The sequence below is a fragment of the Hemicordylus capensis genome, chromosome 3 (assembly GCF_027244095.1).
Source record: "Hemicordylus capensis ecotype Gifberg chromosome 3, rHemCap1.1.pri, whole genome shotgun sequence".
NCBI classification, from domain to species: Eukaryota; Metazoa; Chordata; class Lepidosauria; order Squamata; family Cordylidae; genus Hemicordylus; species Hemicordylus capensis.
In genome coordinates, this window is record NC_069659.1 from 85971401 (window position 1) to 85989707 (window position 18307).

At 42.5% G+C, this 18307-nt stretch overlaps 1 protein-coding gene across 1 annotated transcript in view; it reads right to left on the reverse strand.

The window, feature by feature from the left end:
* LTN1 (listerin E3 ubiquitin protein ligase 1) overlaps positions 1 to 18307 on the reverse strand; it is a 59344-nt gene that overhangs the window by 22361 nt on the left and 18676 nt on the right. The window contains exons 10-15 of the mRNA XM_053309508.1: positions 13444 to 14205; positions 10929 to 10970; positions 8164 to 8356; positions 7568 to 7807; positions 1761 to 1914; positions 727 to 877 (exon numbers count right to left, since the gene is read on the reverse strand). Coding sequence (XP_053165483.1) covers positions 727 to 877; positions 1761 to 1914; positions 7568 to 7807; positions 8164 to 8356; positions 10929 to 10970; positions 13444 to 14205 — 1542 coding nt within the window. The remainder of the gene's footprint in view (positions 1 to 726; positions 878 to 1760; positions 1915 to 7567; positions 7808 to 8163; positions 8357 to 10928; positions 10971 to 13443; positions 14206 to 18307) is intronic.

Sequence of the window (18307 nt, forward strand, 5' to 3'; positions counted from 1 at the left end):
AGAGGGAAGAAGAGATCAGCAAAAATCACTGCCATGCAATGGCACAGCATTACTACAGATGTCAGCACTGTTGCATTGATGCAGTACTAATCTAGGATGTTAGCCAGTGTTTGCAGCAACATGATGATGATAAAGTGCCACTTTATGATGATAAAGTGCCACATGAAAAGTGGCTTAACTTTACAAACCAAGTAATCTCATAAGCTTTAAACAGGATAAATACATAAACATTTACAAGACTAAGAGCTAAAATAATACTATTAACTTGGAAAGTCACAATTTACTTAAATATTGTTTTTTTAGAACTATTACTAGTTAAGATTTAAAAAACCAATTTTGATTCTGAGTGCATATTTTTAAAATATTCCAATCAACTTTTCTTTTTGAAAAATATTTACAAAACACACAAACACAATCATACAGAGATGGAAAAGTGGGAAGTATATCCATTAAAACACGGCTTTACAAAACCATTGTTTACTTAACAGTTTCAATTTAGATCTAGAATATTTCATTTTAAATGCATTTTAAAGATGTAAACTCTAATTATTAAAATATTTTAATGAGTGAAAATGCACATATTTTCACTCTCTTCATTCAAATACTCTACTGTTTTAGTACAGCATATTTTAAAAACAGAATTCTTCAAATGCTGGAATCTAAACAGACCAAGCTGCAAATACTATTGTTTTTCATTGTATAATGTCTTTGTGGTCACTTATATACCTCACTAGACAGAGATTCCCTCATCTTTTCCCATTCAGGCTCACTTGGAGTAAGATGTTCTATATAATCATTCAGAATACAAGCAGAAACGTAATCAGCTTCCAGTAGTTTAGTCAACAAGTCACTGACTGCAGAGATTAAAACCTGCAAACTAAGAGGAGAAACCAATACTTAACTTGAGAAATGAAACACACACACCCATAAAAATCAAATAAACTAGACCACCACATTTCAATTCTTTCAAATTCTGCATTTTAAATTTGTATATAGTTTAAAAGTCACATATTTCAGCAACATGAAACACTGAAAAGAAGAACAAAGCAGTAGACCACAGATTGTTAAAATGACAACACATTACAAGGGTCTGGTGCAGACAACAGGCTCAGTTCAAACATCAGCCCAACCCATGGTTGGAAAAATTTAATTGTGGCTTGTTATGGTGTCCAAATCGATAAACCGTGGTTTGAGATCTAGTAGTAAACCAGAATGTGAAAAAATTGTTTGAAACAGGTTTGCAAACCATGGTTTTCTTGATCTCCAAATTGACAAAGCAGGATTTGAGCCACTACTCCAACACCTGACATTGCTGGCAGGAGTCTAGAACAAAAGCACTGAATTGGCTCACACTAATTACACCCTCTTCCAATTCTCTCCCCACAGCCCTGGTTTTTCTGCCCAGTTCTTCTTGAACTTGTTTCATTGTGCATCTTCTTGACCCTTAAATCAGCTTGTTGCTTAAGAACAGAAGTCATGTTACTAAAACACTCAGCTTGCATTTTTTTTAAGTACAGAACAAAATGTTACATTTCAAAGAAAATAAACCTACAGTTAACCATTGACAGAGTTGTTTCCTGCACTCCAACCATGGTTAACATTTATAGTAGCACTGCGTAACTTTAGGGGTTTCATTTTAAAACATCTTAAGCCAGCTTCAAGCTTTGATTTCAGATCCTGGTAAAGAAAGAACTCTAGTTAAGTAACGATGTTAAATCTGTACTGGCCCAAAGAAACAAAACTGTGCATTGCATAGCTACCTTGTAACTTCCAGTGTAGATGATTGAAGCTGGTTCTTGACCCAAAATGCAGATCTCTGAAGGAAAGTACTCTCTTTATGCATATCACCGAACTGATGCACAAGTGAAGTTAAACCACATAACCAAGTATGCTTCAACTTATTTACAAGGAAATCTACATAAATGGGGGGGAAAGTCCAATGTTTTAATTAAACTTAGATTAAAAGCAAACATTAATTACAAAGCTGAAGCCAAGTCCTTAGAAGTTATTTGAAGAGGATCAAATATTCTACAAGCAATTTTAGTATCTCTTCTGAACAAATGCATTGTCAAATACTACTTTAGAAAAACTGCTGGGTACTTAACTATACAAGATGTGAAATTCTTGTAGTTACCCATTTTGCCATGACATAATATAATGTTATACAAAATGACAAGTTACTTAATTTTGATAAGTTTGCAATGTTTTTGAAAGGTACAGCACTGCCTAAACATTTTAGCAAATCTGCTTTGCATATTTTTAATTTCCTTGCCATTTTTCTGGTGCCAGGACTATTTTCAAGAAGACCTGTACACCTGGGAACGGAAGGAAATGAATTCCAGCTCTTTGTCTAACCAGTTTGAATACACATTCAGTATTCAGAATATGCAGAAAAGCAGAATCTCCATTCCCCCCACCAATACCTTTCTTAGAGATATCAACTGCATTTGCAATACATCCAGACTAATGAAGTAATGGTGCTGCTAATGCTGTGCTAGGAAATGGGGAGACTTTCTTCACTCTCTCTTTGGCGCCAAAGCCCATTCTGTCTCCTGAAAAAAAATCTCCCAGAAGGCTCAGTGACCCTCAGAGACATATTTTTAGCAGTGCCCCAAAGTGGGCTTTAGAACGAAAGAGAGAGTGATAAAAATTGCTCCTCTTCTTAGCACCAATACAGCATTAGCAGCATGAGTGCTATTTTCCTACTCTGGAAAGAGCAAGAGCAGCTTCAGGAGGTGAGCAAGCTTTTCTAATCAACAACATCTAGCCTTTTCCCTCTTTAAACTAACAAACAGGAGAAGGGGAGATTTTGAGGGGCTGGTTTCTCTTTAAGGGATCAGTCCTAGTCTACATAAGAGGTGTAGGCCCAATAGCATAGCGAACAGGGATAGCAAACAGGGCATTGAAGTTTAGCAGGAGTTCAGCAGGAAGAGTGCATGGGAGCCTGGAACAAGCCCCTGTGATCACAAGGAGCCCAGTGGAGAAGAGAAGGTAAGTACAAATCCCTCCCTCATATTCCTGAGAAAGGCTGTTTACAGCTGAGACCTATCCTTCAAATAAACTATCTCTAAATACTGTAAACAGCCAACAAAACCAGTATGAAGATAGAAAGCCAGCAGGAGAGGGGGCACTTCCCATTGTATTGCACAGACTGTTGCATGTCTGACTATTTGCTCCATGGGCAGAAGTCATGGATGTGTGCTCGGTGCAAGGAGCTCCTGGCTCTCAGGGAACAGGTTCATTCCCTTGAGACCAAGGTGGCGGATCAGGAGAAGCTCAGAGAGACAGAGAGGCATGCGGATGGGACCTTCAGGGACGTGGTAGAGACATCCCACTCCAGGGCTGATAGCTCCTCTGCTGTCAGGGAGAATGAAGGTCTCTGGCAAGGAGGACATCAGTCTGAGGAAGAGGGAAATGCTCCTTTAGAAGGGACCCCTTCCGTGGATGATGAGCCCATATCCTCTTGCACAGGAGATACTCCTCCAGGGGGTGGGGGCCTCCTTGTAGTGGCAATTCGGTCATTAGAGGTATAGAAAGATGGGTTTGTGGCCCATGAGTTGACCACACAGTGACTTGCCTGCCTGGTGCGAAGGTTGCGGACATCACACAGCATCAAGATAGGCTGTTAGGCAGTGTTGGGGAGGAGACAGCTGTCATGGTGCATGCTGGCATCAATGATGTGGGGAAATGTAGCTGGGAGGTCCTAAAAGCCAAATATAGGCTGATAGGTAGCGTATTGAAGTCCAGGACCCCCAAGGTAGCATTCTCAGAAATGCTACCTGTTCCTCGTGCAGGTACAGTGAGACAGGCGGAGCGGAGGGGTTTCAATGCATGGATGAGACGTTGGTGCCAGGAGGAGGGATTTAGATTTGTTAGGCACTGGGATACATTTTGGGGCAAGCAAGGCCTATACAAAAGGGACGGGCTGCACTTGAACCAAGATGGAACCAGACTGCTGGCGTTTAAAATCAATAAAATTGCAGAGCAGCTTTTAAAATGATGCCTGGGGAACAGCCGACAGGAGCTGGACAGTTCGGCAAATGCCATCCTTTAATGTGCGAGGATGCAGAGGATACAGATAAAACAGAAGTGGACAGAGCAGAACCATATAAAGAGTAGACAGAAGGCTGTGCCAGCTGGTCAAAGAGTCAAAAGAAAGATAGGAGACACCAGGGAAGAGATTCAGCTTATAAGTGCGTATATGCCAATGCCAGAAGCCTCCGAGCCAAGATGGGCAAGCTGGAGTGCTTGGTTGCTAACACAGAAATAGATATAGTGGGCATAACAGAAACATGGTGGAACAGTGAGAACCAGTGGGACACTGGATATAAACTCTATAGAATGGACAGGGAAGGGCGCCTTGAAGGTGGAGTAGCATTGTATGTTAAAGAAGGAATATAATCTATCAGAGTAGAAAACCTAGGTGGACTGGAGTCCTCCACAGAAACCGTGCGGGTGACAGTACAAGGCCTGAAAGGGAACATGCTACTGGGGACGTGCTATCGCCCTCCGGATCAAAATGCCGACAGTGACTGGGAGTTGCAGGAGGAAATCAGGGAGGCTTCAAGGAGAGGCAGGGCTGTAATAATGGGTGACCAATTACGCACACATAGACTGGGTAAATTCACAGTCAGCTAATGACAGAGAGGTCAAATTACTAGATACACTGAATGACTTTGCCCTAGAACAGTTGGTCTTGGAACCAATCAGAGAGAAGGTGACCTTGGACTTAATCCTGAGTGGCACCCAGGACCTGGTGCGTGATGTCAGTGTCATTGACCCTTTAGGGAACAGTGACCATAGTGCGATCAAATTCAGCATACATGCGGGGAGAGAATCGCCGAGGAAGTCTAACACAGACACTTTGAATTTCAGAAGAGGAAACTTCTCCAAAATGAGAAGTATGGTGAAAAGAAATCTGAAAGGGAAAATCAGGGGATTCACTTTGCTCCAGAATGCATGGAGTTTACTCAAGAGAGGAGAGCTGGTCTTGTGGTAGCAAGCATGACTTGTCCCCATAGCTAAGCAGGGTCTGCCCTGGTTACATCTGAATGGGAGACTTGATGTGTGAGCACTGCAAGATATTCCCCTCAGGGGATGAAGCCGCTCTGGGAAGAGCAGAAGGTTTCAAGTTCCCTCCCTGGCTTCTCCAAGATAGGGCTGAGAGAGATTCCTGCCTGCAACCTTGGAGAAGCCGCTGCCAGTCTATGAAGACAATACTGAGCTAGATAGACCAATGTTCTGACTCAGTATATGGCAGCTTCCTATGTAAAACCATAATACTAGAAGCCCAGTTAGACTGTATACACAAAAGGAGGAAAGGTACCACTAAGACCAGGAGGATGCCAGCATGGATAACAGGTAACGTCAAGGAAGCCATAAAAGGGAAGAAGACTTCCTTCTGAAATTGGAAAGCCTGCCGAAATGAGGAGAACAGAAAGGAACACAAACTCTGGCAAAAGAAATGCAAGGTGAAAATAAGGTAGGCGAAAAGAGAGTTTGAGGAACATTTAGCTAAAAGCATCAAGGGGAGTAACAAAAACTTCTTTAAATCCATCAGATGCAGGAAACCTGCCAGGGAGGCAGTTGGACCATTAGACATTGAGGGAGTGAAAGGGATTATTAAGGAGGATATGGAGGTTGCAGAGAAGCTAAATGAGTTCTTTGTGTCTGTCTTCACAGCAAAGAATACTGAGCATATGCCTGTTCCTGAACCAGGCTTTTCGGGGATGGAGGCTAAAGAACTGAGTCAGACAGCAGTGACAAGAGATGATGTTCTGGTAAAACGGAAAACTAGCAAATCGCCAGGGCCGGACGGCATCCATCCAAGAGTCCTTAAAGAATTCATATATGAAATTGCCGACCTCCTTGCTAAAATATATAACGTATCCCTGAAATCGGGCTCTGTACCAGAGGACTGGAGAGCAGCAAATGTAACACCGATTTTCAAAAAGGGAAACAAGGGCGATCCGGGAAATTACAGGCTGCTTAGCTTAACGTCTGTTCCAGGCAAATTGATGGAAAGCATCCTCAAGGAAAAAATGGTAAAGCACATAGAACAGGCCCTGCTGGGAGAAAACCAGCATGGCTTCTGCTAAGGTAAATCTTGCCTCACCAACCTTCTCGTATTCTTTGAGAGTGTCAACAAGTGTGTGGATAAGGGTGATCCGGTTGACATAATATACCTGGACTTTCAAAAAGCTTTCAACAAAGTTCCTCATCAAAGACTCATGAGAAAACTTAGCAGTCATGGGATAAGGGGACAAGTACATATGTGGATTGCTAACTGGTTGAAGGACATGAAACAGAGGGTAGGTATAAATGGAGAGTTTTCACAATGGAGGAAAGTAAGAAGTGGAGTCCCCCAGAGATCTGTACTGGGACTGGTGCTTTTTAATTTATTCATAAATGATCTCGAAGTAGGAGTAAGCAGCGAGGTGGCCAAATTTGCAGATGATACCAAACTCTTTCGGGTAGTGAAATCCCAAACAGATTGTGAGGAGCTCCAAAAGGATCTCTCCAAACTGGGTGAGCAGGCGACAAAGTGGCAAATGTGGTTCAGTGTTGGCAAGTGTAAAGTGATGCCCATTGGGACGAAAAGCCCCAATTTCAAGTATACATTGATGGGATCTGAGCTGTCGGTGACTGACCAGGAGAGGGATCTTGGGGTCGTGGTGGACAGCTTGTTGAAAGTGTCAATTCAATGTGCGGCAGCTGTGAAAAAGGCCAATTCCATTCTAGAGATCATTAGGAAGGGGAGTAAAAATTATACTGCTAATATTATAATGCCCTTATATAAAACTATGGTGCAGCCACACCCGGAGTACTGCATACAATTCTGGTCACATCTAAAAAAGGACATTGTAGAAGTGGAAGAGCTGCAGAAGAGGGCAACCAAGATGATCAGGGGCCTAGAGCACCTTTCTTAGTAGGCAAGACTACAACACCTGGGACTATTTAGTTTAGAAAAGAGACAACTGCGGGGAGACATGATAGAGGTCTATAAAATCATGCATGGTGTGGAGAAAGTGGATAGAGAGAAATTCTTCTCCCTCTCACATAACACAAGAACCAGGGGTCATCCCATGAAATTGATTGCTGGAAAAATTAGGACTAGCGAACAGAAGTATTTTTTCACACAATGCCTAATCAACTTGTGGAATTCTCTGCCACAAGATGTGGTGACAGCCAACAAGTTGGATGGCTTTAAGAGGGGCTTGGATAATTTCATGGAGGAGAGGTCTATCAACGGTTACTAGTCGGAGGGTTATAGGCCACCTCCAGCCCCAAAGACAGGATGCCTCTGAGTACCAGTTGCAGGGGAGTAACAGCAGGAGAGAGGGCATGCCCTCAACTCCTGCCTGTAGACTTCCAGTGGCATCTGGTGGGCCACTGTGTGAAACAGGACGCTGGACTAGATGGGCTTTGGGCCTGATCCAGCATGGCTATTCTTATGAGTGCTTTATCAGTGCTATGTTAGTCTGGATCCAGCCACAGTTACACAGCAGTAGGGGATAAAAAGCATATGGCAGAATCAATACGCAATTGGCCATTTATCCCTTAGTACCTGACAAACGTGTTGCATCCTGGCTCTGTGCACACAACTGGAAAATGGTGAACAATAAATCTTCTGATGATGGCATCAACAAGCATCCTTTAACTGAGCTGAAAAAGTTGGAGGCTATGTCACAGATGAAAGACACAGATGGTTCCGTATTTCCAGCTTCTGAGAGATCCTTAGCTCTAGACAGAGCTGCTTGAAGTTTATCAATAATCCTCTTAACATAAGTTTCACCAATCAAGGACTCTATTGATAAAGAGAGAAACACTTTAAGTTACTCTGAGATTGCTAAAAGCACCAAATATCCTGGACTATGTGCAGTTTGCAGACATGGAATCTCCAACCCCAGTCAACTGATTCTGCCCCAGTTAGAGACTCTTCATTTTTAGTGATCCCAATGAGTCTGCATTCCACTTCTTAGAAACCTTGAATTCTGCAGGACACTGGCGTATTATCAAAGATAAATGAACAACATAGTATTTGACGTATCAATGGTAGTGTCTCACACTTCCCACCCATAGCAGGCCTGCCCTCCAATTATCTTTCATAAAGGTTATGAAAGAGAACATTATTATTCTTCAAGACAGCCAAAAGGCACCTACCATTTTTAATCAGTTGAGATAACACCAAACTTAGTAAGGTCCATCTTTCTGAATGAAAGGATTCTGCTGCAGCTACTGTTGTTTTCAAGCTTGTGTTGCACAGATCATCAGCCAAAGTCACAAGCTTCTCCCCCAATACATCTCCTTTTAGCCAGGCAGAAACTAAAGAATGTTTCTCTGCACTTGAACATGCCTAGATCATAAAAATATACCCACAGATTTTTCAGAGTGATTGTTTACTTAGAGAATCAATGATCCTCAAATTAGCTTCACTGATTGTTATACATATACTTTCTCTCTTTCTCAAAGCATATATTGGTCTTGTGATCACCAAGATATCTGAGGATTCCTTACACACTGAGCTTGTTCACAAGATCTTCAAGTCAGGTGTGGAGGGAGACAAGATAGCACCTACTTTCCCTCAAGATGATCTCCAGTCCTCTTCTGGCTGTGCGGCTTGTATGCCCACACAAGTGGCTCTCCTGGGAACCGTGTGGCCTTCTGGAGGCTGGGAAAAGGCAGCCTGGCCTCCAGAAATCCCTAAAGGCTCCATGGATGGAGCACAGTGCATTGAGACGCTCCTCCTCAGCCGGATGCTCTAGGCACCCAGCTCTGTGTCTGCTCAGGTTTCAGGCAGTCCAACCAGATACACAGCCAGGGACCCCAGTGGAAAGGTCATGCTCATGCCCTTCTCCCTGGGTGAAAGCCTGCGTAAAACCCCTGAGCTACCTGGAGAGGCAGCAACGGAATCGGCCACAGTCCGGGTGCTTCACACAAGCAGCCCTATCCAGTCAGGGCTGCCCAAGCCTGGGCAGGGCTGCTTGTTTGTGAACAGCCTCACTCTGCAGCAACAGTGACGGGGTTTTGCACCGAGAACTGGGAGGAAGGCTCCATCCTCATCTCTGAGCAGCTCTTTGCTTCCATCAATATTGCTGTGATGTTGCCTCACACAGCACATGAGATGATAAATTCTTTCTTAAGTATCCCGAGTCCTTTAAATTTGTTGTGAAATTTGAACAGGGAGAGAAACAGAACTGAACCAGGAAGATTTTCCTCTTTGTTATTTGGCTGTGATTTTCCCCTTCCTATTTATCTGCAGAGACTCCCAGGAACTGTGAAAAAAGGACTGCCAAGATGCACACATGGAGAACTGCATCCAATCCATTGATGCAGTCTGTTTTCCCCTCCCTGTGGAGCTTTAAAGTTGTCTGCCATTGGTCATCACGGTGCAAGCAAAACTGCCATTTTAACTCGATTGCTGCCCACCCTGCTGAGAAAATGCGGGAAGGCTTTAGCGCCTTCTGCCCCTGCTTCTCTTCAGACAGATAGTTTAGCTAGAATCTTTATAAATGCTTTCAAATGTGTGAGCTTTCGGGGAATCGCATTCTGGATAAATAAGAGGAAGGAAAGAGTTCTGCCTTTTGATGTGCATCTATATATTTAACTCTCCTAGATGTACCTGTCGCTAATCCCATGCATGGCAGCTCTCGCAAGAGTTCACGAGTGAGCTGATAATTAGCAACGGGGACAGCCAGCCACCAAGGGAGGAGAAGTGGCGGCCTGGCGAATGACTAGCCGTGGGCGAGGGGAGAGAAGTGGTGGCCTGGCGAATGGCTAGCTGCCGTGGGAGGACTAGGGGCACAGATGCTCTGCACCAGGTCAGCTTGTACACAATTAAATCAGTGAGAAGCCATCAAGATTCTGATACTAGCCTGAAAACAAACCTCACACATCTTTAGCAATGTACTGAAGCATCCATTTTCTGACATGTTAAATGGCAATAATCATCCCTTATATCACTGCTGTTTCTTTAAGGTGCTCAAAAATTATATAGGGTTTATTACAACTGCAGAGATCACCAGAATGACCAAAGTGATTCCATGGGATTACAGAGAACACACCCCCACACATCCAAAGAGAACATAAAAATTATCTCTGGCAACAAATCCAAGATACAATCCATTCAGATCCATGTGACTTAAGCATTTTTAAATTTATCTGAACTGCACTTCAGTTTTGTTTGTTTTTTAAAGGAGTAGGCAGAGAAATGTTTTAGGGCAGAAGAGAAAGACTGAAATTGGAAACTTATTCTTTTTTCCTCCTTTCTAATGTGAATTTAAGTACACCTTCATCTCAACTAAATACTTGTGGAAATGATACAGATATTCAAATGGAATAAGATGGGCCATTTTGACCTTAATTAAGATAACTGCACTTTTAAAAATAGAGACTCAAGATTGCTGGGCCTAACACATCCATAGTAAATGTACATATTAAGTTGCAGATTTCTTCTCAGTTTTGCTTCAGTATCCCTGAAACACACAGTAAAGTTGCAGAACTTCTAGGATGTGCTGTCTGGGCGCACACACACATTTCTGGAGCAAAATGCATCCAACTGCACATGCATTAGATACTCACCAGACTTCAGTCAGGATTATAATTATATACATGCTTAAATTTTAATAAAATAAAAAAAAATACATAGAAATGGTGGCCAAGAGACAGAAAAATCTGGTCCATGACAGGTCCTTAGGCCGATGGGGTACATGTGTGTTTCACAGCTGATTTTGCTGTCCAGCAACATGCCAAACAGAAGTGTTGCTTCAGAAGGTCCCCCAACCTTGAGGGAAAGTTTTCAGGGGGTATGGGAGCTGCCTCCAGAAGGGGAAAACCCCCATGTGTAAACAGAAGCCACTGCATACTTCTCTAGCTCCAGAATAATATGTAAAAGACAAAAACAAAAAGGACAAAACACCTGATGATACCTTCTGAATTATCTGAAGGAGAATATTCCATCTCAGGTCCATCTAAAATAAGAGAAAGAAATTTCAATATAGTGTGACAAGAAGGAATCTGCACAAACCCTGCAGAGTGGCTTCAGCTCATATTTGTTCTTTGACATACACTAGTCCTCTGCTCCCTGTCCCACCCACCCACGAGTAAATCTGATGCCAGAGAAGCCCCTCATGCCTTTTGCTCGGCACAGCAGACTGTAGGCTTCCTCATGGGTAGATCTAGTCTCATGATGCATTCCAATTGGGGGAAGGTTCCCTGTGAGTAGATCTGTTTATAAGCAGCCCCCTCTTACGAGAAAGGTGCCCATGTGTGCATCTTGCTCCTCAGTGACCCTGAAGAACCTACGCCCAGAACATTAATTTCAACATTTTAAAAAGGGGTGGGGACAGGATTTAGATGATATGAGCATGGGAAGCAAAGGAAAGGTAAGTGTTGTGATCACCACTAATGCCACAGACACTAAAAGTATCTGTGACACAAATCAATATTCCAGATGCTACACCCAATGAAATCACAAGCTGCAGAGGATGAGGGTAGGAAGAATGCTTTCCCCCAGAAAGTCACTGCCAACTGTAGACATTTGAATCCCTCACAACTTAGTAACATCTTGTATTATGGGGATGCCCTAAATCAACGTGACTGATACTGGGAAATAAAACATAAATCTATGTGATTCAAGCTCGGAAATACAATGCCTAATATTAACATTGTTATTGGCTTCCTCTTATATAAAATGATAGATAAGCTTTGTTACTGTCTTTGACCAGTACAGAAACATGAAGGAAGGAACATATTGTCATAACCATGCAACAATATAGTTTTACAAATATACAGTGACATAGATAATTATTCCATTATGTTAGTCATTAGATGTTATGGTATATCCATTGCTATTAAACAAAATTTAGCCATGTTGTAAGTAACATTGGCTTGATGTCTGATGATACAGGTGAAACTCGGAAAATTAGAATATCGTGCAAAAGTCCATTAATTTCAGTAATGCAAATTAAAAGGTGAAACTGATATATGAGACAGATGCATTACATGCAAAGCGAGATAAGTCAAGGCTTAATTTGTTATAATTGTGATGATCATGGCGTACAGCTCATGAAAACCCCAAATTCACAATCTCAGAAAATTAGAATATTACATGGAACCAAGAAGACAAGGATTGAAGAATAGAACAATATCGGACCTCTGAAAAGTATACAGTGTACTGTGCTTGATTGGCCAGCAAACTCGCCTGACCTGACCCCATAGAGAATCTATGGGGCATTGCCAAGAGAAGGATGAGAGACACGAGACCAAACAATGCAGAACTACTGAAGGCCGCTAATGAAGCATCCTGGTCTTCCATAATACCTCATCAGTGCCACAGGCTGATAGCATCCATGCCACGCCGCATTGAGGCAGTAATTGCTGCAAAAGAGGCCCAAACCAAGTACTGAATACATATGCATGCTTATACTTTTCAGAGGTCCAATATTATTCTATTCTTCAATCCTTGTCTTCTTGGTTCCATGTAATATTCTAATTTTCTGAGATTGTGGATTTGGGGTTTTCATGAGCTGTATGCCATGATCATCACAATTATAACAAATTAAGGCTTGACTTATCTCGCTTTGCATGTAATGCATCTGTCTCATATATCAGTTTCACCTTTTAATTTGCATTACTGAAATTAATGGACTTTTGCACGATATTCTAATTTTCCGAGTTTCACCTGTATACTTCATCTTCTCTGCCTGGTATGTCCTTATGGGGTAAAATTAATGACTCACATGAGCCCCTATAAAAATTACAATATAACAAAATATGACCCACATCTTCTATCGCCTGTGCGTTGCATGGGCAGAAGTGTTCAGAAAAAGGAACCTTACCATATCTACCATATCAACCCACCGAAGCCAATACATCAAAGCGGGCCAGCGTAAATGCTCGATGGTACTTAGGAGTAATTAGAGCATGGCAATAATCAGCTAGCTTAGTACTAAGGGCAGAACTCCATATTTTGAGTCATTGGGGGGCCCTTATAAAATGATGCTAGATGACTGGGTGACTTTGCCTTAGAGCAGAGGCAGGGGTTTTTCAAACTTCTTTTCTAGTGACTCTGATGAAGACAATCGCTTACCCATGACCCAAAATAATAATTTATTTTCATAAGAGTTTTCACAAATGCACAGTAGGGCAGCACATGTTATTTAAAAAACTTAACTGACATATACAAGAGAAATCATTTTTAAAGGTATATTTTAAGAAGTTAATAAAAAATCTGTTTACTTTGCTGCATTAATGATAACACTACTTTACTTTGTCTCTAATATGTATTCAAAACATATCATTACCATCTGGATTATCTAAAAGTTGGAGGAAGCAAGCATTAAGTAATTCCAATCAAGACTATTTAAACTACTCCCACATTCTTGATCCACAAAAACAATGTATATGTAATGGGTTTTATTTTTATGTATAAGAATACAGTACCTTTGTTAAGTCACTGAGAATGTTTTCTCTCTCTGTGCTGATGCTGCAGCAGTGAAGGACACTATACAACATATCAACCAAGAAGTCAGTTTCTTTCCTCTGGTCTTCTTTCAGCCAATCTATTAAGTTTTCATACAAAAATTGGATAGCTGGATTTTCATACTTCACAGCCTCCTGAATATTGCTCCTATTCTCCAACAGAACCTGGAAAACTCTACTAGAAGCAAAGTTGCTAAGAAGAGCTGACAAGAACTTTAAGTGTCGGTCAGATCTCTGTTCATTAGTATATACAATACTCAGTTCTGCAAGTTTACAAACCAAATCTTCTAAAGGCTCATTCTTTAGAGGAGAAAGATGTTGTCCATGAAGTAAAGTGGCAGGCTCACTGCTATTTTGCACATCAACCCACTTCTCATGTTCAGTGTTGCTTTCAGCTTCACCCTCTTCTGCAAATCTGATCTTCGCAGCTTTCCTTTTGGTTAGATTTGTCTGATTTTCTGGATTTTGAAGAACTTGCAGCAAACAAGACACAGCAGCCAAAGATTTCTCATTTGCATCCATTACATCAACATGTACCACACATGTATCTGAAAGGCCATCCCAAAAGTTCAACAACATTCTCTGACAAGTGAGAGCTGTTCCATCACCACTTGAAGTTTCTGCTCTTGTTTTCCAGAAGTTTAAAGTCTTTGCTACCTCATAAAATAATGATCCATTTTGTAACTTGGGCTCTTTAATCACTGTGTCAATGAGGGGAATTAACTGTAAAAAGGAAAAAAAAAACATTGATTAGGGCTGAACTTAAAACAATGGTACCTGTCATGAACACTTCAGCCTCCTACAAAAAGCTCTATCCGTTTCAGTAATTTCCATCCACAAGGGCACAACAAGAGGGGGGAAATAGTTGCCCACTGTGCTGGGCGCTGTGTTGGAGGAGTGGACAACCCAGGGCAAAGTTCCCCACCTTACTAGACTGCTTTGAGAACTGTTATTGAAAAGTGGTATATAAATATTTGTAAGCAGCAAGTAGCAGCAGACAATGAAATCACCACAGTGCAGTGCAGCAAGACAGGCAGTGGCAGCCTGGTTGGCTTGGCCGCACTTCCCACCACACATCCTAATAAACATTCAGAATGAGGGCAATGCACTTGATTTTGTTTGCCCTTCCTCCAATGTCCTCATGGAGTCAAGTCTGATTGGCTACATGACACTGTGACATCGTCACATTCACTATGTGACTCCTGATGGTCTGGGATCACACAGTGAAAGGAAAATGGGGGAGCCCTGACAAAATTGGGGGAAACAATGCACCAAAGTACCATCAGATCAAGGCTGCAAACAGGTTCAAGACTACCAATATTCTGAAAGCGGGGATGGGGTGGGGTCGCAGCACAGCATATCTCCAGTGGCTGTTGCTGGTGTATGTTTATTGTTAGATTGTGAGCCCTTTGGGGACAGGGAACTATCTAATTATTTATGTTTCTATTTAAAACGCTTTGAGAATGTCTGTTGAAAAGTAGTATATAAATGTTCATAGCAGCAGCACACCTTTAGCTCTCAAAATGCTCATGGGTAAATATTCAGTGCAGAGCTAAGTACCCTAATTAGCCTTTGTGTTTAATCCTAGAAAATTGTGCCGTTACATTTGTAAACATGCTCCTGTTGGGTTGTGCCTTACTTTGGAATTTCTTGCCTAGCAGGTCTATTTGACCAATTCACTGCAGATTTTAATAGCACTGTCAAGCTTCAAAAGCAGACCTCTTACCTATGTGCTGGCAATATTGTAGAGCCTGCAATTTTGGGATGACCCCAGATCTTTTAAGCTGTCTGCTGAATTATTTTAAAATAATGAAACCAACAAAAATCAGGAACATGTTCTACTTAATTAACCCTTTTTGGTGTGTGTGCATGTGTGGAAATAGACAGGTTGCTTACCTGCAACAGGCAATCTTTCTGGTGATCCATGCTCACTCACAAAATGGGTTCTGTGCATGTGCAGTAGCCACGCGGAAGAATTCCAAAGCTCCACGAGGGGCTCTTTGGCTGAATCTTTGGCTCGTGTTACTGAATCACGCACGTGGCACAATCATTTTGGGCAGGAGAGCACCTTCTTCTAAGTTCCTGATCGGCTCTCTGTGAGGTGACCCATGTTCCCTCACAAAATGGGTGACTAGCGAGCTCACCTAGAGGTGGTGGGTGCTAGGATATGGCTACAGCATCTTTTAAAGGACAGGCCAACCAAATTGGGCCTCTGCCGCTGACTAGATGTCCACAGCGATGTCAGGACCACGTAGCTGCCTTGCAAATGTCTGTCATGCTGATGCCCGACATGTGGGCTGCTGACGTGGCCATAGCTCTAGTGGAATATACCTTCACTTTAGAGGAAGGCTTGACACCTTATTATATAAAAATTAGTTCCACAAGTCAGTGAGAGCATCTCTGTCTTGATACAGGCTGACCATGTTTGTCTCCTTTATAGGATATTAATAACTTATTTGCCTTTCTGAATGGATTCGTCCTGTCCATGTAACAAAGAAGGGACCTTCTGGCATCCAAGGAGTGCATGGATTTCTCCAAAGACGTAGAAGAGTTCAAGAAGAATATAGGTAAGGCAATATCTTGGTTCAGATGGCATTCCAAGACTATATTTGATCTGAAGGATAGGTCTGTCCTTAGAACGACTTCATCTGGATATAATTTAGTGTAAGGGGAATTAGCCTGAGGAGCTGTTAGTTCACCGATTCTCTATGTCGATGTGGTGGCAACCAAGAATGCAGTTTTCAATGGCAGATACTTTAAAGAGAAGGAGACAAGAGGCTCAAAGAGAGGTTCCATTTGTGTAGATAAAACTAAGGGGAGGCTCCAGAGTTCAATGGGCTCCCTAACTGGTGGAAATAAGTTACTGATCCCTTTAAGGAATCTCTTAAGAGTCAAGGCGGGAGAACACACTGCGTCTGACCCAACCCGGATGTCTAGCAGAGAGAGCAGCCATGTGAACCTTGATGAAGCCTTAGATATCCCTGATTGCTTTAGACTTGTGGAGAATTTCTGGGTTTGCCACCCACTCATGCTGCTGGGAGAAGTCCATGTCCCTGCTCAGGGCACCTGCCAAGGTGCTGTCTACTCCCTTGATGTGCAGGGTGATTGGGTACACATGTTAGTTTATGCACCACTCTCACAGTTGTAGTGCTAATCAATCAATCATATTTATTACAGTCAAAGACCAAGTTGTAGTGCTAGCTTGCAGAGCGAACAGGAGACCGTCCTTCCTTGGAGGTTTATGTACACAATCACTGTTGTGTTGTCTAGCAGAATCCGCACCACTTGATTTTTTAAGAGGGTTGAGAATGATTTTAGGGCATGTAGCACTTCAGAGTGTACCTTTTGTTTTTCAAGTGACTGTGGAGCTGGGTATGGTGTATAATCTCCACGTCTGGGTCAGTCAGGTGAGTAATAGTCAAGGTCTTCTGTATTTCGTTCACGGGGGCACAACTGGGACCTCATGTCTTTTGAAAGGAAGTCGGTAACAGGCTTTGTTGAAAGCCCTTAGTCTTTAGGTGGTAAGTGCTTCTCCAGATCACCTCTTAATTTCATGGTCATCCACATGCAGTAATCATCAAAGTCATAAGGTAGGCCAGGCAACAACAAGAGATAAGGGTCCCTATAGCACCTCTGGCCCCTTATGTATCCTGGGTCCAGGGCCCCTGGAGAGCTCTAGTAGTCCATCAATCTAGTTAGAGAGGAGTACTGAGGAACAGAGTGGTGGTATCTCTCTCTACAGGAGTAGGAGGGAAAACACCAAGTATTTAATTAATTAATTAATTAATTAATTAATTAATTAATTAATTAAAAATATTTATACCCCACCCCTCCAGTGCACTACTGCTTGGGGCGGCTCACAACAATACGATAGACACAAGACACAATAAAAGTAATAAAATTAACTAAATTAAACAAAAAAAGTGTCAGATTAAAAACCAAAATCACTATTAGGTTCAAATTAAAACTGAAAATTATAAAAAGCTAAAGAAGCTACCAGATATAACAAAATAATAATAATGGAGCATTAGAAAGCCTTCTTAGAAAGGTGTGTGTTAAGTTTTTTTTTTTTTTAGAAAACACTGAGGGAAGGAGCATGGCGAACCTCTTCAGGGAGGGCGTTCCAAAGCCGAGGGGCCACAATCAAAAAGGCCCTGTCTCTTATCCCCGCCAACCGGATCTCTGTTAGTGGCGGGGTCATGAGCAGGGCCTGAAATGATGAGTGGAGGGCCCTGGCAGATTCATATGGGTGAATGCGGTCCAACAGATACCCCAGCCCCAAGGCCTGTAGGGCTTTAAAGGTCAATACCAGCACCTTGAAACTAGCCAGAAGCGGACCAGTAGCCAATGAAGCTGACGCAGGATGGGGGTAATCCTCGTGAAGAGACTTGCACCCAAGAGCATCCTTGTGGCAGCATTCTGAACCAGATGAAGCTTCCAAACAGTCTTCAAGGGCAGCCCCACGTAGAGCGCATTGCAGTAGTCCAATCTGGATGTTACGAACGCATGAGTAACTGAGGTCAGGTCCGACTTCTCCAAGTAGGGTCGCAGCTGACGTACCAGCTGTAGTTGGTAAAAGGCGCTTCTGCACACCGCCGTCACCTGTGCCTCCAAGGACAGTGTTGGGTCCAGAAGCACCCCCAAGCTGTGGACTTTGTTTTTCATAGAGAGCGTGACTACTTCCAAGACGAGATTTACCTCATTACTCGGATGATCAGTTTTACCAACACAGAGCACTTCCGACTTATCTGGATTGAGTTTAAGCTTGTTTGCCCCCATCCAGTCCAGAACAGCCTCCAATCCCCAGTTCAGAGCATCCACTGCC